This window comes from Somniosus microcephalus, chromosome 30, assembly GCF_052327205.1.
Source record: "Somniosus microcephalus isolate GS21.2 chromosome 30, FLI_Smic_1.0, whole genome shotgun sequence".
NCBI lineage: Eukaryota > Metazoa > Chordata > Chondrichthyes > Squaliformes > Somniosidae > Somniosus > Somniosus microcephalus.
In genome coordinates this window covers 31,281,211-31,308,098 of record NC_141016.1, presented here as the reverse complement: position 1 = coordinate 31,308,098, position 26,888 = coordinate 31,281,211, and the positions used below count along the sequence as shown (strand labels likewise).

Genomic DNA, 26,888 nt, shown 5'->3' with positions numbered 1-26,888 from the left:
CTAAACAACTTTTGGCTGACGAAAATGTAAATGCACCTATGAGAGTCCCCTAACGATAAGCTTTCTTTCGATATAACATACCTGCAGGTGCGCTCTATAACTTTTGATTGTATAGCCGGACAGACAGACAGAGAGACAGCCAGAGAGACATACCGGTTTATATATACCTGCTGAAGTGCCCGGTGGTGCCGAGGGATTTTTGAGGGCATGTTGCTGTTGGAAGAGAGAGAGAGAGCGACTGGGGGGAAGGGGAGGAAGGGGAGGGGGGAAGGGGGAGGAAGGGGAGGGGAAGGGGGACGGAGGGGAGGGGGGAAGGGGAGGAAGGGGAGGGGGAAGGGGAGGAAGGGGAGGGGAAGGGGAGGAAGGGGAGGGGGGGAAGGGGACAAGGGGAGGAAGGGGAGGGGGAAGGGGGAGGAAGGGGAAAGGGGGAAGGGGATGGGGAAGGGCAGAAGGGGAGGGGAGGGGAGGGGGAGGAAGGGGAGGGGGAAGGGGGAGGAAGGGTGGAGGGTGGGGTGGAGGGTGGGGGAGGAGGGGGGGAGGGTGGGGGGAATGGGGGAGGGTGGGGGCGGAAGGGGCGGGAGGGTGGGTGGGGAAGTTGGGGGAAGGGTTGGGAGGGAAGGGGGAAGGGGTGGAGGGGGATGGGGAAGGGGGGAGGGGATGGGAGGGGGTGGAGGGACTGTGGCATGTGGGGGGGAGGGGGGGTGGGGGAGGGGGATAGGGGTGGGAGGGGTGTGGCAGGGGAGGGAAGGGTGTGGGGGGAAGGGAGTGGGAAGGTGGGCGGGCGGGGGAAGGGAGGGAGGGAGGGGAGAAAGGGAGGGGGGAGCCAGCAGACACTTTCCGCTCTGCCGTCGATGGCTCCGCGAAGCTCCTTGCCGCCACACGCACTGAAATGGCCCAGCTGAGTGCAGCGCCCTGGTCAGCCCGCGCCCCGTTCCCCCGCGCCCCGCTCCCCCGCTCTCCCGAGCCCCGCCCCCCACTCTCCCGAGTCCTGCCCCCTGCTCTCCCGAGTCCCGCCCGCTCTCCCGAGCCCTGCCCTTCCGCATAAGCCGGCTTCAAGACCGCTGAGCGGGGAAGAGAGAGAGAGAGACGCTGCATCTGAGCTGGTGGCTCCCTGTGCTTTATGCCTCGGGCTTCTGTGTGTTGCCTGCTGCGCGCGCACCCTGTGCCTGCCCGTGTCCCTCGTGGCCGACGCCGTTGCCCCGGGTAACGTGACGGGGGAGACTGGGGGGGCGGGGGAGGAGCTGAGCTTGCCACAAGCCGTGGGAGAATTACCTAGCTCGGGCGTGGCTGGGCAGGAGAAGCCTAGGCTTAGAGGCCTTGAGAAAAACGGGGAAAGGTAGGAAAAAGAATCAGGTTGGAGAAAATATTACAAATGAATTAACTTTTTTTTTAAACAATTTAATAAAAGCAATTTCTTTTTTGCTGGAAATGTACATTTGAAAATAAAGACGCAGAAAGCGGTAAAAAGAAATGAAGAGTTTGGAATCAAGATGGCGGCCACTCACCTCGGTTCAGAATGATTAGGCCCGCCCACACATGCACCGATTGGTCAACCGTCAGGTCACTGAAGTGTAGGATTGTTCAATCTTCCTGTCATTTGAATCTAGGAGGGCCCGCACGCACGCACGATGAACACACCCCCGCGACACAGTGATTGGTCGACCGTCGGGTCACTCGACCATACGATTGGTCGACCTCGACGTCACTCGATGCTAATGAGTGGCTAATGAGCGGAATTTTGAACGTTTTTTGGATACCGCGGGCGGAATATTTGTCTCACCGAAACGACCGTTTTGGAATCGTAAGCTTTCTTTTGATGTAACGCACTTGTAGTTACGCTCTATAACATGAGAGTGTATAGCCGGACAGACAGAAGGACAGACAGACAGACAGAAGTACCGCTTTTATATATAGACTAGCTGGAGTGCCCGGCGGTGCTGAGGCTTTTTTGAGGGCATGTTGTTGTTGGAAGAGAGAGAGAGAGCGACTGGGGGGGAAGAGAGAGAGCGGCTGGGGGAAAGAGAGAGAGCAACTGGGGGGAAGAGAGAGAGCGACTGGAGGGAAGAGAGAGAGCTACTGGGGGGAAGAGAGAGAGCAACTGGGAGGGGGGAGGGGGGAAGGGGGAGGGGGTGGGAGGGTGGGAGGGGGAGGGGGAGGGGGAGAGGGAGGGAGGGGAGGGGGAGGAGGCGGGAGGAGGGGGGCGGAGGGGGGAGGGAGGGGGAGGGGGGAGGGGGAGGGAGGAGGGGGTGGAGGTGGGAGAGAAGGGGAGGAGGGGGGAGTGGGGGGGCGAGAAGGGGGGAGGGGGAGAGAAGGGGGGGAGGGGGGCGAGAATTGGGGAGGAGGGGGGGGGAGAGAAGGGGGGATGGGGGAGAAAAAGGGGGGAGGGGGGTGAGGGAAGGGGGGGAGGGGGAGAGAAGGTGGGGGGGAGAGGTGGAGAGGAGAGAGAGACACAGAGGGAAGGAGAGAGAGGGCGAGTGGCCCGCGGGCGCAAATGGAGCCAAGGCCTGGGAACAGGCGTGAGCCGGCTTGAGGCTGTGAGAGACGGCCAGGCCTGGTTGCCGGGGTAACCCTTCCCCCCCTTCCGAGCCCCCCGCCCTCCCAAGCCCCGGCCGCCCCGCCCCACCCCGCCCCTGCACTCCCGAGCCTCGGTGGCCCGCCCTGCAGTCCCGAGCCCCGCCCCCCGTCCCCCGCTCTCCCGAGAGCCCCGCCCCCCTGCCAGAGCCTGCTTCAAGTCCGCCGAGCGGGGAAGAGAGAGAGATGCCGCATCTCATCTGCTGGCTTTCCACGCTCTTTGCCTCGGACTTCTGTGTGTCGCCTGCTGCGTGCGCACCCCTGTGCATGTCCCGTGTCCCTCGCGGCCGACGCCGTTGCCCCGGGTAACGTGACGGGGGAGACTGGGGGGGAGGAAGGAGATTACCACAAGCCGCGGGACAATTACCTAGCTCGGGCTTGGCTGGGCAGGAGAGGCCCTTGCTTTGAGGCCTTACAAAAATGGGGAAAGTTAGGAAAAAGAATCAGGTAAGAGAAAATAGTTACAAATGAATTAACTTTTTTTAAATACAATTTAATAAGAGCAATTTTTTTTTGCTGGAAATGTAGATTTGAAAAGTAATACGCAGAAAGTGGGAAAAATAAATGAACAGTTTGGAATCAAGATGGCGGCCACACACCTCGGTTCTGAAAGATAAGGCCCGCCCACACACGCACCGATTGGTCAACCATCATGTCACTGAAGCGTAGGATTGGTCAATCATCTTTTCACTCGACTCTAGGAGGGCCCGCCCCGCACGCGCGAAGAATCCGGTCCCGCGACGCAGCGATTGGTCGACCATCGGGCCACTCGACCGTACGATTGGTCGACCTCGACGTCACTCGATGATAGTGAGCGGTACTTTGAACGTTTTTTGGATACTGCGGGCGCAATTTTTGTCTCACCAAAACGTAAATATGCTTATGACCGTTCTGGAATCGTAAGCTTTCTTTTGATGTAATGCACGTGTAGGTACGCTCAATAACTTTACAGTGTATAGCTGGACAAACAGACGGAAGGACAGACAGACAGACAGAAAGAAGTACCGCTTTATATATATACTAGCTGGGGAGCCCCGCGTTGCGAGGGCAATTTTGGGGCACTTGGTCTCCCTGCCCCTGTGTGTCCCCCCTCTCCCTGTCATGTCCTCCCCCTGTCCTATCCCTCCTCCCCTCCTCTCCCTCCCCTCCCCTCCTCTCCCTCCCCTCCCCTCCTCTCCCTCCCTCCCCTCCCCTCCTCTCCCTCCCTCCCCTCCTCTCCCTCCCCTCCTCTCCCTCCCTCCCCTCGCCCACCCCTACCCCTCCCCTCCCCCACTCCCCCGCTCCCCCCACTCCCCTCTGTCCCTCTCTCTGCCCCTCCCCCTGCCTAGCGCCTGAGGTCCGGAGCTGAGGTCCCCCGCGTATCGCGCGGCTGATGGACGGCCGCTGTGGGCGGGCGGGCGGTGCATGCGCGGTCAGTGCGGGCAGCGCACGCGCAGTCAGTGCGGGCGGCGCATGCGCGGTCAGTGCGGTCGGCGCATGCGCGGTCAGTGCGGGCAGCGCACGCGCAGTCAGTGCGGGCGGTGCATGCGCGGTCATAGCGGGCGGCGCGAGCCCCCCGCGATTTCCCGAGGCTCGCCCCCCCGCGATTTCCCGAGGCTCTCCCCCCCCCGCGATTTCCCGAGGCTCTCCCCCCCCCGCGATTTCCCGATGCTCTCCCCCCCCGCAATTTCCCGAGGCTCTCCCCCCCCCGTGATTTCCCGAGGCTCTCCCCCCCCCGCAATTTCCCAAGGCTCTCACCCCCCCCGCGATTTCCCGAGGCTCTCCCCCCCCCGCGATTTCCCGAGGCTCTCCCCCCCCTATTAAATTTTTATTTAATTCCCTAACACATCATTAAATATTTACCTTAGTTCCCTAACACACAAAGTGAGGGGGGGAAAATTGTGAAAAATCAAGATGGCGGCCACTCACCTCGGTTCAGAAGGATAAGGCCCGCCCACACATGCACCGATTGGTCGACCGGTCAGGTCACCGAAGCGTAGGATTGGTCAATCGTCGAGTCACTCGACACTCAACTGTAGGAAGGAACCCGCCGTCCGATTGGTCGACCTCGAAGTCACACGGTCGCTAATGAGATGCTAATGAGCGGAAGGCTGAACGTTTTTCGGATACCGCGGGCGGGATTTTTGTCCGGCCGAAACGTAAATACGCCTATGACCGGTCCGGAATCGCAAGCTTTCTTTTGAGGCGATGCGCGCGTCGGTACGCTCTGTAACTTTCAAACGTATAGAGAACGGACAGACAGACAGACAGACATCGGGACAGACAGACATCGGGACAGACAGAAACGCTCTTTTATATATATAGATAGAGAGATAGATAAAGCATTAATAATCACCGCGGAATACTGGAATTATAATCTCTCAATTTCCGGGGATCGGACAGTCGCGGATTATTTCACTTCCTCTTTCTTCTGGTAACCGTCAATGGTGGACGGAGATGAGAGACAGAAGAAAGATTTTTACCTGCGCAGATGACGCCGGCATCCTCGGAGTGTGACCAGGAATAGTGATCCCATTGAAATGAGACACACTCCCGCAGAGCGGCCTCGGTCCCGTCACACTGTAAAAGGGTCGTCACAATGGGTCCGGACCCTTCCCCAAATTGAGCCCCGCCCGGTGCTGACAGTGCGGTCCCGCAGCCCAGCTCCCGGCACACAACAGCGGCGTCCGGCAGGTCCCAGAAGAATTCACTCACAGTCCCCCACTGTCCCCTATAGTGAATCTCCAGTCTCCCAGCGCACGGACTGCCCCCATTCACCAGTCTCAGCTTCACCGTCTCTGTAAAATATCAGAAGTAACATCAAACGGTTAGAGTGTTTTAAACCCACAGTCTCCCAGTGCACGGACTGCCTCCATTCACCAGGCCAGAGGGACCAGTGGGAACATCAGACTGTGCCCAGACCTCGAATAAAACCCGGAGTTAATACTAAACATGGCAAAAGGAAAAGGGAAATATTAATAAACGGTGTAAGCGAGCAGGGAACCGGGAGTCAGCGGGAAGTTCCCAGCACCAGAGCGGCTCCCACGGGGCCGGGGTGGCGATTGGCTCAGAATATAGTCCTGCCTCCAGATGTCGGAATATGGGCGCGGCTGCATTGGTCAGCTGTCCATAATGCTCAGTACCGATTGGCCGAACGTCGTGAGATTTTAGCCTCAGTCAGGATTGTACGAAATTTCCACCAATCCCCGGAGACAATAGAGGAAGAGGCGGGGCTGGATGGTCATGTGATCCTAATGTCAGCACTGATTGTTGAGGTGGAAAGTGAGAGCTGCTGTGGGACCGGCAGCAGTGTCAGTGGAGCCGATCCTTCACACTCTGCCCTTCAGGGAACATGTTTACTGTCGCTCTGCATGAAGGCAGCAGCCGCCTCTCAGCAGGAATTAAAGATCTTTAGTAATAGTCCACGGGAAACACTCTTTCCGTCCGAGGGACACACGAGGAGCCGGTTAATCGGTGATGAAAAAGGCCCTGAGATTGTCACCCAGCCTTAATATTCAATGGGATGGATCAGAGCAGAGATATACCAGATAACGTGAAAATAAAAGGCGATTACCTGACGGGTCAGCCCGACTGTTCCCGGGTCTGCCTGAAATCAGACATTGTGAATTAGAGTTCGCTAGGGCAAGAAATTAATAAAACTGTCAGAAAGAGAAGTCACAAATACAAAGAACTGCGGGTTAAGAATTCTCGTCACTTTGCGAAAGAACTGATACCGGGGTCTGTGATTCCATCTGTTCTTCATTCCTTATAAAACCACAAATACAATCTATGCAGCAACCTGACATTTGTAAAGTGCCTACAGTTTATCGAGAATTGTTCTCACACAAACACACACTGACACCTGGGCGCACTCTCTCCTTGTGGTGACGGTGCTCGGGCCCCATTTATTACCATTGTGTAGGTGCCCGGAGAAGGCGGTGGTGATGGACCTGCTCTTTGTAGCATCATAGAATGATACAGCACGGATGGAGGACATTCGGCCTATCGTGCCTGTGCTGGCTCTTTGAAAGAGCGATCCAATTAGCCCCAGTCCACTGCCCTTACCCCGTAGCCCTGACAATTAGTGGTGACGGTGCTCTGACCATTTTTTACCCGTGTGTAGTTCCCTGAGCATGCGGTGGTGATAGACCCACTTGGTTAACAACTGCAGTACTCTTCTTCCGCTTCTTAGGCAATCCGTCGGAACCGAGGACGACTTGCTTCCGCACTAAAAATGTGTTCTCAGGTGACAGATGTGTCCAACGCGGGGCCTAAAGTCTCTGTCACAGGTGGTGCAGACGGTGGTTGAAGGGGTGGTTGGGGTGCTTGGGTTGACATGCGCTCCTTCCACTCTTTGTGCTTGGCTTCTGCTTGCTCCAGGCGAAGAGACTCGAGGTGTTCGTCGCCTTCACGGCTGCTTCTGCTCCACTTTGTGCGGTCTTGTGCCAGGGGTTCCCTGGTGTCGGGGTTGTTGCACTTTTTCAATGAGGCTTTGAGGGTTTCCTTAAGTGTTTGCCCTGCCCACCTGGGGCTATCTCGCCGTGTTGGAGCTCCGAGCAGACGGCTTGCTTTGGGAGTCTCGTATTGGGCATTCAGACGATGTGACCCGTCCATCGGAGCTGATTGAGCGAGGACAAATCTTCGATGCCGAGGATGTTGTCCTGAGTGAGAACACTAACGGTGGTGCACTATCCTGCCAAGGGATTTGCTGGATCTTCCTGAGGCAGCATTGTTGATACATCTCCAGTGCTTTGAGGTGCCTGCTGTATATGGTCCATTTCTCTGAAGCATACAGGAGGGCTGGTATCTCGACTGCTCTGTCGACCATGAGCTTGGTGCTGGTTTTGAGGTCCTGAGCTTCAAACACACTCTTCCTCAGGTGGCAGACTGGCGGCGTTGGACTTTGTCATCAATGTCTGCCCTATTTGACAGTAGGCTCCCGAGGTATGGAAAGTGGTCCACGTTGTCCAAGGCCTCGTCATGTATTTTGATAATCGGTGAGCAGTACTGTGTGGCGGGGCAGGTTGTTAGAGGACCTTTGTCTTACGGATGTTTAGTGTAAGGCCAATGCTCTCATACGCTTCAGTGAAGGTGTTGACGTTGTTTTGAAGTTTGACCTCCGAGTGTGCGCAGATGCAAGCATCGTCTGCATACTGTAATTCGATGACAGAGGATGGGACGACCTTGGATCTGGACTGGAGGTGATGGAGTTTGAACAGTTTCCCGTTTGTTCTATAGATTAGCTCCACTCCAGCGAATAGCTTACTGAGGGTGAGATGGGGCATTGCAGCAAGGAAGATTGATAAGAGCATTGATGCGATGACACAGCCTTGCTCGATCCCGATCCATCCATGACTTGTGTCAATGGTGGATCTGTTGGTCAGGATCATAGCTTGCATGTCATCATGAAGCAGACGGGGGATGGTGACACACTTTTTAGGGCAGCCGAATTTGAGGGCACTCTCACAGTGGTGTTAAGTAGCAAAGTATAGGATTCCCTTCCAAAGTTCATGATGGAACATAAATATAATTGAAATTAAATTATAGATTATCTTACTGTACGATGAATTTCAGTGCCTTTTATTTTCCACGTGGAAATTTCAAAGTTTGAATAAAGCTGCAATTGGAAGTTTCTGCTACTCATTTTATTTCTAAATTCCTCAAACAAACAAAAATGAACCGTTTGTCAGGCGGGTTCACGCCTCCGATCTCCGTGCTGGCTGTTCCTCATTAAATTCCTGCTGAGCGAATTCTCTTGTAACCTGTCCTCACCGATTGGTCCATCATTTTACCCGTTAATGATATTTGGTTAATGGACCACTCGTTTACTGCTTAAGCTTTGCTGCTTTTTAAAATGCAGTCAATTTGTTGACCTGGTCTCATACCCCCTGATGACATTGTGTCCCACAGATCTCCAGGTCTCTTTCTATTCTAAATGATATATACTAGAGACAGTGTGTTGACCTGCTCCCCATCCCGCTGATGATATTGTGTCCCACAGATCTCCAGGTCTCTTTCTATTCTAAATGTTATATACTAGGGTCAGGGTGTTGACCTGCTCCCAATCCACCTGATGATATTGTGTCCCACAGGTCTCCAGGTCTCTTTCCACTCTAAATGTTATATACTAGACAGAGTGTGTTGACCTGTTCCAAATCCCATGGATGAAAATTTGCCCTCCATATCACCTGGTCTCTTTCTATTCTCTCGGTTATATATTACAGACAATGTGACACCGATTCCTGTCCTTAGCAGCGTTTGTCAAGAATTCTTGAATGAGAGCAGTTTCCAGACAGAATCTCTCTGGTCTCGTTCTGGCCCGGGTTCTGTAATGTTGACAGAGCGTTACAAGCTTCCACTCCAGGAGAGCCTCTGTAGTCTTTACCAACACTCTCCTGTCCTGCACAATCATCTGTTATTGTTATCCATTGAAAGACTAGTGGGAATAATCTTTCAGTGATTACTCAGAAACGTTAAAATCTCAATGCCTCTGTTAGAATTGGTGACTTTGAGATTACAAAATAGAGTCAATACAGAGTGTTTCTAAGAAAATTATTCTCATGTCAGATTATCAGGTTTGTCAAGAATCAAAATAATTATTTTATATTAAACTATTTCAAGTCCGACTTGATCAACTTTCACGATTATATGAGTTCCTCTTATGCTTAAGAAGGAAATTAATTGAAAATCTTTAATTGTAGGTTAAAACCTCCAGTGAAACACCAGAGGGAGCTCACACCAAACAATCCAGACTCTGAGCAGTAACATCGCAAAGAGTAAGTTCAAACAACATATCTCCATAGCCCTTAACTAGTGCCTGGATAAACGTTACCGCCTCCATAGCCCTTAACTAGTGCCTGGATAAACGTTGCCGCGGTTGAAAATCAACAAAGACGCATCGAATATTGACAAGAACAGGACAAAGTTCTCTGATCGATATCTGCCGAAGTTAAATATACAAACACATTCAGGATTTTTTACACAAAGCTACCAGAGCATAGGACATGTGGAAGGAGATTGAGAAGCAAGTCCCACTATCTCATTAAATAGTACATGACACTATATAAATCTATGGAGCAATTGAAGGGATATTAAGAAACAAGTCCCTATAACTCATTAAACACGACATGATACAATATATAAAGTAAGGGACACGTGAAAGGAGATTGAGAAACATGTCCCGTTATCTCATTAAACACTACATGATTCTGTAGAAAACGTACGGACCATTTGGAAAGAGACTGAAAAACATTAATTATTACTTGACATTGTTCATCCAAATGGATGAAATAGAAAGCTTAATTTAATATAAAAAGCTCATAGTTTTGACGATACTCACCAACTAAACAAAAATACTCATACAGCAAACCCCGGGGAGACTTCTGATCTTTCAATAGCATCATTTTGACGAGTGTAATTGATAAAACCTCCATCAACAATGATTACTAACTGAAGCAATATAGGTTTCACCTCTAGTTAATATTTAACTCTACAATATTTATAGACCTTGTCCAACACTCCAATGCTGAACAAATTATTTTTTTTAAATTAGGTCAATTCTCTGCATCACATGGGGTCAGACAGCTCTTCTACTGAGGCATATCTGTGACAGAAATGTGTGTGTGGGGTCAGTCGGCAGTAAGTGCAGCTTTGACTGGGGTTCTACACTCAGTGAGATCACTCACACCCCAGACTCCGATACACTCTATTCTAACAATGACCGCGCTCTACTTCCAACAGGCTCGGTTTGAAACCCCGACTGGAATATCAACTCCAGTCTGCTCTGTCTGTAGGAGAGCCGTAGGGAACAAAATACAGCAAACTGGCGAGGAATTTGTGCTCGATTTTGGTTTCAAAAATAAATTTGACACAAATTTCCTCTGAAAATAAAAGTAAGTGTTAATCAGCTGCAATATATAATACACATGTTTACTGGCACCGACAGAATTGAACAATTGTTTACAATTTGAAGTTGATGGAAATTTAAAATCAAAAAAACAGTCCAAATTATGTATTAAATTTAAATTCTACAATAAAACCATTTCAATATTCACTTCATACGATCACATTTGAATTTGAATCAAATATGCCCAATATCTGTAAACTGAATTTGATCAGCACGCGATTTGTGAAAATGATTCAGGGAGTGATATACATTTCATGTTCTTTCTCCATTCTATAATTTGCAAAAAATGTTCTTTAAATCTACAAAACAGGATTATAGTAGCCAATCAGTTTTATAACATCAAATACAATTAATCACGGTAACATATTTTGTTAAACGTATAATGTATCTGATAACAGTGCAAGAAGGTTTCCCTGTCAGTAAACCAGACTTTGTTAATGATGGAGATTAATAAATATAACCAAACACGCACTGGAAACAGCGAGAAAATGAATGAAGTCATCGACCGACAAACTCAGCAAAAAGTATCGAGCATTTGGAAGGAGATTGAGAACCAGTCCTGATATCTCATTAAACACTACCTGATATTCTATAAAAACATGGGACATGTGGAAGGAGACTGAGAAAAGTTAATTATTACGTGACACTGTTAATATAAATGTATGAAATTGAATGATTAATTACAGATAAAAGTTCATAATTTTGAAGATCATCACTGACTAAACACCAATACGCACAATTCCAGAGAGTTTGGAAATTTCAGTAACATTTTTTTGTGGAGTGAACTTTACAATTAATTAATACTAATTGAAACAATATTGGTTCCACGTCTAGTTAGTATTTAACAATATTCAAATTCATTCTCCAAAATTCTAATACTGAATAAACTATTGAAAATAGTTCAGTTCACTTTACCACACGGGGTTAGACTGTACTTCTGGTGAGAAATATCTGTGACAGAAAAGTGTGTGTGTGTTCAGTCGGCAGTAGGTGCAGCTTTGACTGGTGTTCTACACTCAGTGAATTCACTTACACCCTAGACTCCGATACTTTCTACTCTAGCTGCAGGGGACAACACAAAACAAACTGCTGTGGTAGTGTCTTAGATTTCGGTTTAAAAACTAAATTTCACTCAAGGCTCACCTGGGAATTTAAAATAAGTGCTATTCAGATGTAAAATATTCTTACATCTGAATAGAATGACATCGACAGGAATGGGTAAAGTTTCCCTCCTTGTAGTTGATGGAATTTGAAATGAAGCAACCAACCCAAAATATGTTTTGAATGAGAATTCTTAAAATTGCATAAAGCTTTTCAATATTCACTTCAGGTGATCCCAATGGATGACAAATTTGAATAAAATGTGTCCGTTTTCTTCAGATTGAATTTGATCAGCAGGCGATTTGTGGAAATGATTTAAGGAGTGAGATATATTTCATGCTTTTTTCTCCATCCTATGATTTGCAGAAAATGTTCTTTAAATTATCTACAAAACAGGATTTTAGTATCCAATCAGTTTTATAAAATAAAATAAATTTAACCACCTAAATATATATTGTTAAACTCACAAAGCATCTGCTAACAGTGCGATAATGTTTCCCTGTCAGTAAACCAACATTTGTTATTGATAGAGATTAATAAATATAACCAAACACACACTGGAAACAAAGGGAAACTGAACGGCGGCATCGACCAAAATCCTCAGCAAAAAATACAGAGCATGTGGAAGGAGATTGAGAAACAAATTCCGAAATCTCATTAAACTTTATATGACTCTGTATGAAAATTATGGGGCATGTGGACGGAGACTGAGAAAGCTTCATTATTACATCAGTCTGTACATATATTACGTATTGGATACAAAAAATAGTTTAATATTAAAAGTTAATAATTTTGAAGATAATCACTAACTAAACAACAACAGTCACACAGCAAATTATCCAACGTTTAGGAAATGTTACTAACATCAATATTTCGAGAATATATTTAATTATAATTGTACTAATAGTTGATGCTAATTGATAGACTATTGGTTCCACCACTAGTTAATATTTTATTATACAATATTTATAAAAATTATCCAACATTCTAATGCTGAATAAAGTTTTTAAAATGGTTCAGTTCACTCTCTCACACCGTGTCAGACAGCACTTCTAGTGAGAAATATTGTGACAGAAATGTGGGTGTGGGTTCAGTCGGCAGTAGGTGCAGCTTTGACTGGTGTTCTACACTCAGTGAGTTCACTTACACCCCAGAATCCGATACACTCTATTCTAACAGTGACCACGCTTTACTTCCAGCAGGCTCGGTTTAAATAATCCGCTAAGAATTTCAACTCCAGTCTGCACTGTCTGTACAAGAGCCACAGGGGACAAAATAAAGCAAAACTGCTGTGGTATTTGTGACCGATTTCCGATTTAAATCTAAGTTTGACACAAATCTTGACTGGGAATTTTAAATAAGTGTTAATCAGATGAGGCATATTCTAAACGCGCTGACGGTGACTGACGGAAATGGAGGATTGGTTCCATATTTTAAGTTGATGGAACTTAAAATCAAACAAACAGCTGAAAATATATATTAAATGAATATTCTACAAATTAAATAATAATTTCAATATTGACTTCATGCAATCCCAATAAAATGAATTTGAATAAAATATGTCCGTTTCCTTCAAATTGAATTTTTCAGCAGGCGATTTGTGAAAATGATTCCGGAAGTGAGATACATTTCATGCTTTTTTCTCCGATCTATGATTTGCAGAATATGTTATTTAAATTATCTACAAAACAGGTTTTCAGAATCCAATCAGTTTTATAAAATAAAATAAATTGAACCACAGAAATATATTTTGTTAAACTCACAATGTATCTGATAACAGTGCGATAACATTTCCCCGACAGTAAACCTGCATTTGTTAATGATAGATATTAATAAATATAACCAAACACACACTGGAAACAGAAAGAAACTAAACAGAGTCACCGACCAAAAATCTCAGCAAAAAATTTGTGCATGTGGAAGGAGATTGAGAAATAAGTCCCGAAATCTCATTAAATTCTACATTTCGCTGTATAAAAAGTATGGGGCATGTGGACGGAGACTGAGAATGTTTCATTATTACATCAGTCTGTACATATAAATGTATTAAATAGAAAAAATAGTTTAGTATTAAATGTTCATAACATTGAATATAATCACTAACTAAACAACAAAACTCACACAGCAAATTCTCCAAAGATTTAGGAAATGTTACTAACATCAATATTTGGAGAATGTATTTAATTATACTTGTCCTAATGTTTAATGGTAATTGTTACAATATTGGTACCACCACTAGTTAATATTTTCTTATATAGTATTTATAAACCTCATCCAACATTCTAATGCTGAATAAATGTTTTAAAACAGCTCAGTTCACTCTATCACAGCGGGTCACACAGCACTTCTAGTGAGAAATATCTGCGACCGAGATGTGTGTGTGTGTTCAGTCGGCAGTAGGTGCAGCTTTGACTGGTGTTCTACACTCAGTGAGTTCACTTACACCCCAGACTCCGGTACACTCTATTCTAACAGTGACCGCGCTCTACTTCTAACCGGCTCGGTTTAAATAATACAATTAGATTTACAACTTCCGTCTGCTCTGTCTGTACATGAGCCGCAGGTGGAAGGCGGTTGAGAAACCAGTCCCAATGTCTCAGTAAACTCGACAGGACACGAATAAAGTTCAAGAAAACAACATTTACTTTGCACATCACCTCAATGTTTTCAGTAGTAAATAACAATAATTAAATTAATGTGATACCTATTATAAGAATAAAAAGCGTATCCATAGGCAAAGTAAACAACAACACACACACACAGAAAATTGCCCGGAGATTGAGGAAGTTTCAGTGACATCTTTTGGGATAGTGTATTAAAATACAAATAATCAATGCTAATTGATGCAATATTATTTGCCCCTCTGGTTAATATTTTTTATACAATATTGTGGAACTTGTACAACACTCTAACGCTGAACAAACTATTCGTTAGTTCCAGTCTCTGCAAAACACTGGAGTCAGACAGCACTTCTGCTGAAAAATGTCTGAGACCGAAATGTGTGTGTTGGTTCAGTCGGCAGTTACTGCAGCTTTGACAGGTGTTCTACACTCAGTGAGTTCACTTACACCCCAGACTCCGATACACTCTATTCTAACAGTGACCGCGCTCTACTTCCAGCAGGCTCGGTTTAAATAATCCGATTACAATTTCAACTCCCGTCTGCCCTGTCTGTACAGGAGCTGCAGGGGACAACATGAAGCCAAACTGCTGCGGTATTTGAGACCGATTTCGGATTTAAATCTAATTTTGACACAAATCCGGACTGGGAATTTAAAATAAGTGTTAATCAGATGAACAATTTTCTAAACGTGCTGATTGTCACCGACAGAAATGGAGAATTGATTCCCTATTTAAAGTTGTTGGAACTTAAAATCAAACAAACAGCCCAAAATATGTATTAAGTGAAATTTCTTCATATTAAATAACAATTTCAAGATTCACTTCATACGATCTCAATGAATGACCAAATTGAATAAAATATGCCACTTTTCTGTAACTGGACCCAGAGTCCGATATGTTCTCTCCTATCAGAGAATGCGCTCTACTTCTAATAGGCCCAGTTTAAATAATCTGATTAGATTTTCAACTCCAATCTGCTCTGTCTGTGCAAGAGCCGCAGGTGGAAGGTGATGGAGAAACCAGCCCCGATATCTCATTAAACTCTACATGCCACGATTAAAATTCAGGAAAAAAACATTTACTTTCCACATCATCTCAATGTGTTCAGTAGTAAATTCCAATTATTACATTAGGCACAGAGTATAACAGTAATAATCAACAATGACTCACAGTTTAGAAGCTGCAGTAAAAAGAGTGTCAGGAAGGACCGCAGCATCGTCTCCGGAGCCGATTACAGCGACGGGACATGAACATCAACCGAATGTTGTTCACAGATACCGAACGGGCCCTCCAGCACCTTCCGACACCCCGAATGAACTGGAACTTAATTCTTTGCTAATAGTTTGTACAGAAACCAATGTTACTTTCAAAATAACCAATAGATGTTAAAAGGTGTTAACCGTGAATTGCAGTCTCGTAAAATACACCAATGAGAAGGAACCTGCCCATTAATAGATGTAAAGAGCCCAGGTTCCATCCACTGCTGTTCAGCTGCGTGAGTCTGATAAACGAAATGAGTCACCGACCCCGCATCCGGATCACAGAGTCATACAGAACAGAAGGAGGCCATTCAGCCCGTTAAGCCTGTGCCGGCTCTTTGAAAGAGCTGTTCAATTTAGTTCCACATTCCCAGCTTTTTGCCTATAATCCTATTATCCTTTCTAAATTGTCGTGCGCAAAATTGTATCCTGTACTCCAGCTGAGGCATAACCATGGATTTGTAAAGTTTTAGCATTGTTTCCTGTTTTTTTTATATACAATGCCCCTAATTAAAAAGCCAAGTATCTCATACACTTTCTAAACCACCCTCCCAACTTCCTCAGTCACCTTCAAAGATTTGACAATATGCTCCCTAGTTCCCTCTGCTCTTGCAACCCCTCAAAGTAGTACCATTTCGATTAAACTGTCTCTCTGTATGATTCCTCTCAAAGCACAACATTTCACACTTAGCCACTTTAAATCGCATTTTCCATGCGTCTGCCCATTTCACCAATATGTCTATGTCTTCCTGAATTCTGCTACTATAAAGCTCACTATTTAATACGTTGCCAAATGTTATATCACCCACAATATTCGAAATTGTATTCCCTATAACGAAGTCCAGGTCATTTATAGATTGCAAGAAAAGCAATGGTCCTAATATCGACCCTAGCGGTCCCCACTTCATAATTCTAACCAGTCGGAGAAAAAACCCTTCGCCACTACCCTCTGCCTCCTATTTCTTTGCCAATGTACTACGGAAGTTACCATCGTCCCTTCAATATCATGAGCGTCTATTTTCGGGATTAATCTTCGGTGAGTTACGTTATCAAATGGCTTTTGAAAGTCCATAGCTACAACATGTACTGCAGTACCTTCATCAACCATCTCTATTACATCATCAAATAACTCAATCAGGTTAGTCAAAGACGAATTACCTTTAACTAATAAGTGATGGCTGTCCATTATTAACCTATGCTTCTCCAATTGAGAATTAATTTTGTGCTTGACAATGGTCTCCATTAGTTTTTTCCAACCACCACTGACGCTAGACTGACTGGCCTGTAGTTTCCTGCTTTATTCCTCTCCGCTTTTTTGAACAGGTGTGTGGCATTTGCAATCCTCCAGCCCTCTGGCACCACTCGAATATCCAAGGAGATTGAAAGATTGTGGTCAGAGCGTCTGTTATCTCCATCCTCGCTATCCTTAGCAACCTAGGATTCATCCCACTGGACTGGGTGACTTGTTAAATTTCAGTGATGCCGACATATTTAGCAACACCTTTCTAAATTTTTCATTCTATCCAAGATTTCTGCTCCCGACTCTTCTTCTTTTGTGAAGATAGATGCAAAGTATTCATTCAGTAGCTCACTCATGCCCTCAGCCTCCACAAGAATATTTCCTTTTTTGCCCCTAATCGGCCTCACAATTCCTTTAACTATCCTTTCACTTTTTATAGGTTTATATAAGATTTTGGGGTTCCCTTTAACAATGCAAGCTAATCTTTTCTCATACTCTTCCTTTGCTCTTATATCCCTTTTCAATTGCCCTCTGCACACTCTGTATTCTGTCTGGTTTTCAACTGTATTCTGTACCTTAAAGAACCACATTTTTCTGTTTTATTATAATTTCTATTTCATTTGTTATCTAGGGAGATCTAGATTTGGAAGCCACATTTTCCCTCTTTATGGGAATATGCTTGTATGGTACAGGAACTATTTCCGCCTTGAAGGCCGGTCATTGTCCCTTCACTGTTTTCATGGATTTTTTTTAGTCCACTTCTGCTAGAACCCTTCACGAATCAGTGAAATTTTAGCTCTCTTCCATTTGATTTTTTTCACCTTTATCCTTGATCAAATCTGCCAGCCCTCCTTTCTTTTCCACTTCCCTCTCCCTCCTTACTACATTATAGCCATGAATGTTTAGTTCACATTCCTGCCCATGTTTAACCCAGGTTACCGTCATAGTGAATTTATTATAACCCCATGTGGCAACTTGCACCTGCAGCTCGTCAACTTTATGTTTAGCAGTCCTCGCACTAAAACACCTGCATTCCAACACTATGCTAGTCGGCTTTGTTTTATTTCTCCATTTACTTACTGCTCTTAATAAGTTATTACTTGTGCTCTTGCTGTTTGTCCCTCCTAGATTTCTATGCACCTGGTCTCTCCTCTCTGCTGCTGCGTCCTGGTGCCCTTTCTCCGGCCAAATTAGTTCAAACCCTTGCCCAGAGCACGAACTAAACTCCCCATGCGATATTGGTCCCAGCCCTGTTCAGGTGCAACCCGTCCTGCCTGTAAAGTTCCCCCCTACCCCATAACATGTCACAATGCCCCAGGAATCTGAATCCCTCCCTCCTGCACCACTTCTCCAGCCACGCGTTCACTGCACTATCTTCCTGTTTCTGTATTCACTGGTGGCACTGGGAGTCATTCAGAGCAGATCACCGTTGACGACCTGCTCTTCGACCTTTTTCCTAGCTTCTGAAACTGCCTGTTGACGTCAGCCCTTTTCCTGCCAATGCCATTGTTTCCAATATGGACCACGAATTCTCCTGTTCCTCTTCGCCTCGCAGAATATCCTGCACCCGTTCAATGATATACTTTACCTCGGCAGCAGGGAGGCAATACACCATTGGAACTCATATTTTTGGTTGCAGAAATACCTGAATATTCCCCTGACTATCAAATCTCCAATAGTCCCCCAGTGCTACACTCTCTTGTGTCCCACTGTGCAGCCTAGACTCCCACAGTGCCTGCATTTGCTTCTGACAGCAAGTCCCCGAGCTAACTTCATCCGGCCTGTTATTCAACACTGAATACCATTTTGTGAGTGAATCTATGGGTCAATCAGGGAAACACGGAGTTGAAACCGCATGAGAGATAACATTGTTCTCATTCCAACTTTACTGAACATTATTAATAATATTATCATTTTATTACATATAAAGAAAAATGAATCTGCTCAATTTGTGATGTGCTGCAGCACGGAACAGAATTGAGTGATTAAAAACCGACAATCAGATGGATTCAATCACAGTTCATGCCTTTCCCAAGAGTGGTTCATGGTGGAGCGGCGCTCACTTTTTTAAACTGACTTCACCAATACAGAGAGGAGAATGTGAGATCCATGAACACTCCGAACCGGGAGATTCCCGAATGGCGTCGGTCGCCATTCCCACTGGCGGTCAGCACCAGCCGGGCTAGAGCTGGACCGATAACCCCATTGGGACAGGCCCGGAGCAGCAACAGGTCACCTCACACATTAGAGCAGCAGTTGCTTTAAATTATAGCATATTGAGGTAATTATATGTAACCAGTCAATATAAAATCATTCTCCATTCCGGATAAACACCATGATTGTTATTCACCCGGTAAAATTCCCTTCGTCCCTTACTCGCTCTAAAGCTGGAGTTTAATATAAGTGATCGACCCCACAATGGTTCCAGTGGCTCCCCCCGGTACTGCAGCTATAATGATCTCACTCTGAACAAAGTTTCAGTGTTTGGTTTTTTCACTTTAACAGCGTTCCCGAGTGTTCCTCTCCCTGGACTATACAGGGGTAGAGAGCCGATCCACGGGCAATTCCCCTTTAGTTGGCGGCCTATATGACTGGGTCTGGTGAAAAAGGAGACACAGACTAAACTGTGGCTCAGGTCCATTTGTGTTTCCCGATATCACATCCGATACCGTCTGCCTCTAGTGTAAAATACCCGCAACAGAAAAACGGCATTTATAATCACAGGGTGAATGAAACTTGCTTTCACACTAGGTTCAATCTCCCAAATATAAAGAAAAGCGGAACAAGAGCCTCCAAACCTAGTGACTCTTTCGAGTCAATACTAAATGTGATGTGATAATCAGGACAGATTCATCCAAAGAAAGGGAAAGTAGTGAGGGAGAATAACGCAAAAATTTCGGTTCCTCAGAAATTTGGAGAAACTGTGACGGGTAAGGACACCAACAGGCTCATTTGGAGCCGGACACTGCAGTGCTGGAGTGTCAGAGACGCAGAGCAGAATGGCGGAGGGGCAACTGAGAGACCAAAGGTTCCAGTAAACCAGTGTCAAGAGGTAAACACAGGTCGATATAGGGATTCCTAACCATTCCCCTGACAGACAGACTCTATTGACCTGACTGAAGAGAGTGGAGATGCATTTTGACAGAATCACGGGTTCGGGACCTCTTGTGTCCAAGTGTTCCACTGGAGTTTATCCAGCGGACCGGGGCCGTTTTCCAGTACAGAGCACTGGGAGGGTTCTGAAGGCTACAGGTATTGCCTCCAGCGCTGTCCTCTCGACTCTCAGAGATTCCCATTTAGACTTAAGACGGGACAACTGCCTTCAGTGCAGTGGATGCTGTGACACAGGGACCCTGGCAGGGTGTCATTTTTCTTGATGTTCTAGAAGATTAAATCCAGCGCCATTTACCAGACTCACGCACCACCAACTCCGAAATTGAATATACACGGCCACATTTTTGGGGATTTTAATAGAAGTGTTCCCATCTTGGGATTGATTGCCCCCACGGTTGCTATGTCACATTCTGCCAGTAATCTTACCCTGAGTCCTGCCTCCGTGAAACCGGTTCCTTTTTTGCCCGAAAGCCACATCATAACTTGTTCGTGGATCTTGTACCTGGAGCAGAGGGACTGCTTCTCCTGCATGTCCAGGAGGTCCGAACAATGAAGTAGAACATGCAGCACACCGGTATGACTGTCACTTTCCTGCCGCATTCTCTCATTCCATTCGCTCTGCCCAGCAAGCTTTAATACTCTCATAAACACTTTAATGTCACTGTATGTCTGCCATGTGACATTAAATGAGCGTAAAGAGAAAGCCCAAGAAATGGCTTTCCCAGCCTTTCTCCTTTTACCTTTTCCTGAAATCGGCCTCTACCGGTTGTGCCACTCTGTCCTGATCTTACTAAATCCTCCGGCACCTTTACTGCCTTTATCACCCTGCCTGCTCGAGATTCTCTGTTTCCGTCTTTCTATTGTCTCGTGGACTCTCTCTCTCTCCATTCTTTTGATTGGTATATTGGTTGCCAACCACTCTAGTGTATTTTTACTGGCATCCTCTCTCTCTCTCTCTCTCTCTCAGTCCATTCGTCTGATTAGGGTACAGGTTTCTCACGTGCTCCAGTTCATGGGATTCACCTTCCTCTCTCTGTTTCTATGTCTCTACCTCTCTCTGTGTCTCTCTTGCTCTCTCTCGTTCTCTCTCTGCATCTCAACATTTTTTCTCTCTCTATGTCTCTTTCTCTCGAACGTTCTCTCCAATTTTGATTCTTGTACAGGGCCGCTTCAATGCTGTAATTAATTGCGTTCACTCTCTTCATCTCTGTCTGTGTCTGCATTTCTCCCTCTGCCTGTGTGTCTCTATACCTCTCTGTCTCTGTCTGCCTTTCTCTCTCTCTGCCTCTCCATTCCTCTGATAAAAGTACAGTGTCACTACATGCTCTAGATCAATGCTATCAATCTCCTCTCTCTCTCTGTCAATCTCCAGTCCCACTCACTCCCACCACTCTCTGTTCCTCACATATTCTCTGTTCTACCCTCGAACAGTGGGACTGCATCTCCGGGCAGTTCAGGCTCCTATACTTAAACCAGAGACACTGCATTCATGTCGAGCTCTTTTTATTCTTGTTCAAATAGGTTCATGTTCATCTAAATACTTGGCTGTGAGCTTCGCCGATGGGCAGTTCTACTCAGACATTGTATTGGTAAAACATATGGTCGATTCGCATTGTTTAATGAAGGCTAAATACTTACATACATTTTTTTCTTAGATAATACATAACCACAACATAAAATGCTGGCTCGTTACATCTATTTCTCCAAACAATAAGTTGTACTGAAACGTCTATATTTCCTGCTTTGTTGAAAAGACTGTGAGGCGCATGACTGTGAATGTGGTTCCCAACAGTGAGTCCTCTGGTGTCCGCTCATTTATTAAAGGGTTTATAAAAAAATACTTGTACGAGTATCTATTCTGCTAACAGGTCCGCTGGAGTCGCATCATTCGATTTAGTTATTCTTCTGTGTCTAATGTGACCCGCTGATTATCTGGGCCTATCTATCTGAAATCTAACTGTGAGTCTTGTCATTTAATACAGTCTGAATCCACCACCACAGGTCGCCAATGTTTTGCGATCATGTTTGCTCTTCAGTTTAGGCAAACGGAATTATAATACTGACCTTTAACAATAAATGGAATAAAACAACAACTATACAGGGCCTATAACATAGTAAAACGTCCCATGGCGCTTCACAGCGCTTTATCAAACAAAAATTAGCATCAAGCCATATAACGAGATATTGGCCTGGAAATTGCGGTCGGAGGCTTGCCACCCGCGTACACCTCCAAACCGCAAGAATCCTCCGTACTTACCTGATGGCTCCGGAGCTTTCGACTCTCGCAGTCCTGGGCCTGCAGGCCTGTGCCTGAGTAAAGGCGCACGGATCCCAGGGGCGCAGGCGGTTCGCAAGCGTCCCTGTGATCACATGGGCTAGACCAACCAGTAAAGAAGGTCGGATTCCTATTGTGCTCAATGGGAATCCATCACCAGACGGGATCTCTATAAGCACAATAGGAATCAGATGATCAATACAATTTCACAACACTGCAATAAAAATAAATATTCACAGGTTCAAAATTAATTAAATTACACTTTACTTAAATATTTATAAAGTAATTAATGTTTTGAATAATACATGTAAAAACATTTAAACGGGACAAAGATAATCTAAATTAATTTTAGTTCTAAGTGAATATTTAAATCATTTAAAAAGTTATTTTAACATTTATTTAAATGCTTTTGCTGGTAAAGGAAGGCCTTACGTGTGCTTTCACCGGGCATAAGGGTTTGGTGGGTATTAGCTGGGCAGTAGTTGGGCAAATAGCCCAAATCTGTGCCACCGAAAGTGAATTTGTAGTGGCTGGGTACGATCTGTCAAGGAGAAACTTGACAGATCGCAATTTTGGTGTTATCACGCATGTGCATTCTGTGCAGAAACCCTGGATTGCGGGACACTTACGACAGTGTACGCCATCAGAGGCCTGGTAAAATCCTGGCCAATAGGGCAGATGTCCAATAGCTTGGTGAAAGATTTTGGTTTTAAGGAGTGTCTTAAAGGGGGAAAGAGAGATAGAGAGGCGGAGAGGGTAGCATCATGGTAATGTTACTGGGCTAATAATCCAGAAGCCGAGACTTATGATTCAGAGGCGTGAGTACAAATCGCACTAAATTCAGTTAATGAAATAAATCTGGAATAAAAAGCTAGTATCAGTAATGAAAATATCGGATTGTCTTAAAAGCCCAATCTGGTTCACTAATGTCCTTTAGAGAAGGAAATCTGTCGTCCTTGCCTGGATTGCCCTATATGTGAAACCAGACCTACAGCAGTTGACTCTTAACTGCCCTCTGAAATGTCCCAGCAAGCCACTCCGTTGTAACAAAATGCTACAAAACACAATAATAAGAACAAACCGGACAGACCACCCGGCATCGACCTTGGCACTGGGTGCAAACACGACAACAGCACACCCAGCCTAGCCCTCCTCACAAAACATCTGGGGAATTTTGAAAAAATTGGGAGAGCTGACCCACAGACTGGTCAAGCAACAACCTGTTATAGTCATAATCATAGAATCATACCTTTCAGCCAATGTCCCAAACTCCTCAATCACCATCCCTGCGTATGTCCTGTCCAAGTAGCAGGAAAATACCCCACCAGGGGTGGTGGCAGAGTGGTCCTGTGAGTGTGCAACATTGACTCCAGACCACATGAAGTCTGATGCTGCATGGGCAAGGAAACCTCCTGTGATTAACCACCTACTGCCCTCCTTCAGCTGATCAATCAGTACTGCTCCAAGTTGAACACCACTTGGAAGAAGCACTAAGAGAAGCACGGAAGGTACTCCGGGTGGGGGACTTCTATATCGTTCAGTATCACCACTGCTGACCGAATCCTGAAGGGCATAGCTGCCAGTCTGGGCCTGCGACAGGTAGTGAGAGAACCAACACGACCTCTCCTCACCAAACGACCTGTCTCAGGTGCAGCTGTCAATGCCAGTATTGTTAGTAGCAGTGGCCACCGCACAGTCATTGTGGAGACAAAGTCCCGTCTTCACACTGAGGACACCCTCCATCGTGTTGAGAGGCACTACCACTGTACTAATTGGGAAAGATTCAGAACAGATCTAGCAGCTCAAAACTGGGCATCCAGGAGACGCTGTGGGTCATCAACAGCAGCAGAATTGTATTCCACCACAACCTGTAACCTCATAACCCGGCATATCACTAATTCTACAATTACCATCAAGCCAGGGAACCAACCTTGGCTCAATAAGGAGTGTAGAGAAGCATGCCGGGAGCAGCACCAGGCATAGCTAAAAATGAGGTGCTAACCTGGGGAAGCTGCAACACAGGACTACATGCATGCTAAAAAGTGGAAGCACAGGCTTTCGATAGGGATAAGCGATCCACAATGAATGGATCAGATCAGAGCTCTACAGTCCTGTCACATCCAGTCGGGAGGTGGAGGCTCCATGAATATTCCCATACTCAATGGTGGTGGAGCCCAGCACCTGAGTGCAAAAGATAAGACTGAAGCGTTTGCAGTGATGATTGGATGATTCTTATTGGCTTCCTGCTGAGGTCCCCACCATCACAAAAGCCAGTCTTCAGCCAATTCGTTTCACTCCACGTGATATCAAGAAACGGCTGAGTGCACTGAATACAGCAAAAGCTATGGGAGCTGACAACTTCCCGGCTTTCGTGCTGAAGACTTGTGCTCCAGAACTAGCCACGCCTCTAGCCAAGCTGTTCAAGTAGAGCTACAACACTGTCATCTATCCGACAATGTGGCAAATTGCCCAGGTATGTCCTGTCCACAAAAAGCAGGACAAATCCGAACTAGCCCATTAACACCCCATCAGTCTACACTCAAACATCAGCGAAGTGATGGAAGGATTCATCGAGAGTGCTATCAAGCTGCACTTATTCATCAATAACCTGCTCACTGATGCAAAGTTTGAGTTCCACCAATTCCACTCGGCTCCCGACCTCATTAGAGCCTTGCTCCAAACATGGACAAAGCAGCTGAATCCCAGAGGTGAGCTGAGAGTGACTGTGCATGACATCAAGGCAGTATTTGACCGAGTGCAGCATTAACGATCCCATGTAAAACTGAAGTCAATAGGATCGGGGGGAATAGTCTCCACTGGCTGGAGTCATACCTAGCACAATGGAAGAGCGTTGTAGTGGTTGGAGATCAATTATCACAGCCCGAGGACATCACTGCAGGAGTACCTCAGGGCAGTGTCCTAGGCCCAAACATCTTCAGCTGCTTCTTCAATGACCTTCCCTCCAACATAAGGTCAGAAATGGGGATGTTCGCTGATGACTGCACGGTCTTCAGTGCCATTCACAACCCTTCAGATAATGAAGCAGTCCATGCCCGCATGCAACAAGACCTTGACGACGTGCAGGCTTGGGCTGATAAGTGGCAGGTATCATTTGCACAGCAGAAGTGCCAGGCAATGACTATCTCCAACGAGCAGGAGTCTAACCACCGCCCCTTGACATTCAACGACATTACCTTCGCCTAATTCCCCACCATCAACATCCTGGGGGTTCAGCATTGACCAGAAACCTACCTGGACAGCCACATAAATACTGTGGCAACAAGAGCAGGTCAGAGGCTTGTATTCTGTGGTGAGCATCTCGAATCCTGACTCCCCCAAAGCCGTTCCACCATCTACAAGGCACAAGATAGGAGTGTGATGGAATACTTTCCACTTGCCTGGATGAGTGCAGCTCCAACAACACTCAAGAAGCTCGACAACATTCAGGACAAAGCAGAACACTTGATTGATAGCCCATACATCACCTTAAACATGCACTCCCTCCACCACCATTGTAGATTGGCTGCAGTGTGTACAATCTACAAGATGCACTGCAACAACTCATCAAGGCTTCTTCACCAGCACCTCCGAAATCCGCGACCGCATGGGAACACCACCATCTCCAGGTTCCCTTCCAAGCCACACACCATCCTGACTTAGAAGTATATTGCCGATCCTTCATCGTCACTGTGTCAAAATCCAGGAACTCCCTACCTTACAGCACTGTGGGAATATCTTCATCAAACGGTTTGCAGTGGTTCAAGAAGGCGGCTCACCATCACCATCTCAAGGTCAATTAGGGATGGGCAATAAATGCTGGCCTTGCCTGCCGTGCCCATATCTAGAATCATATAAAAAGAGGTTTGGAAGGGAATTCCAGAGCTTAGAGCCTTGGAAGCTGAATATCCTTTAATTAACAAGAGCTGCATCAATGGACGTTGAACAAAAACTACTGATTAAGTTCAATTGTTGAGTCGAGTATTGATGGGAAATAGGTCTGTTTTTTTTGAGGGGTGAAATCCTATAGCAAGCTGGTGTGTCTGACTAAATATTTCATTATTTACATTATTTCAGTAGAATTAAAATCAGCCAGGTTCTGGACAGGGCGTGCGATCCGCCTGTCAGATTAATACCCAGAGGGTGAGGATGAAAGTTCACCAGAAATGTACAGGACAGGTGCTAAATAGTTAGACGGACGCAGGGGTCAGGTAGAAATCTCACCTGAAATGTAACCTTGAATGTAAGGCAAAGGGGATTTTTCTACTCCAGCTCAAAGTGGGGTTTAGAAAGGAGAGCGAACTTTCTCACTGGCAATAGCGCAAAAAGAACACTGTTCAATTTGTAATATATTCGCTTAACATCATGCTTTTAATACAAAAGCAAAGTACTGCAGATTCTGGAAATCTGAAATAAAAACAGAAAATACTGGAAACACTCAGCAGGTCATAGAATCATAGAAATTTACAGCACATAAGGAGGCCATTCGGCCCATCTTATCTGTGGCAGCGGACAAAGAGGTATCCAGCCTAATCCCGCTTTCCAACACTTAGTCCATCGTGAAAAGGAGATGGTTCGTGCCAGGAAAAGTGGCGGAGGGTGTTGACTTGAAACGTTAACTCAGTCCACAGCTACTGCTTGACCTGCTGAGTACTTCCAAAATTTTCTGTTTTTATCATCCTTTTAATCCTGGATATAAATATAATATTAAATGTAGACAACTCAATATTCTCACAGAGAGTTCTTCCATTTTGTCTGAGCACTGTAATATTTTATAGTTTAAACCTAGGTGTGTTGCCCTTTTAAAACTCTTTCTACATCCTG

At 45.9% G+C, this 26,888-nt stretch overlaps 1 protein-coding gene across 1 annotated transcript in view; it reads right to left on the bottom strand.

Moving 5' to 3' along the window:
• The window catches only part of LOC147098095 (scavenger receptor cysteine-rich domain-containing protein DMBT1-like), an 81,386-nt gene extending 64,705 nt beyond the window's left edge, over nucleotides 1-16,681 (bottom strand). Inside the window, exons 1-2 of the mRNA XM_085970817.1 lie at nucleotides 16,534-16,681; nucleotides 5,034-5,348 (exon numbers count right to left, since the gene is read on the bottom strand). Coding sequence (XP_085826943.1) covers nucleotides 5,034-5,348; nucleotides 16,534-16,681 — 463 coding nt within the window. The remainder of the gene's footprint in view (nucleotides 1-5,033; nucleotides 5,349-16,533) is intronic.
• Between the last annotated feature and the right edge of the window lie 10,207 nt (nucleotides 16,682-26,888).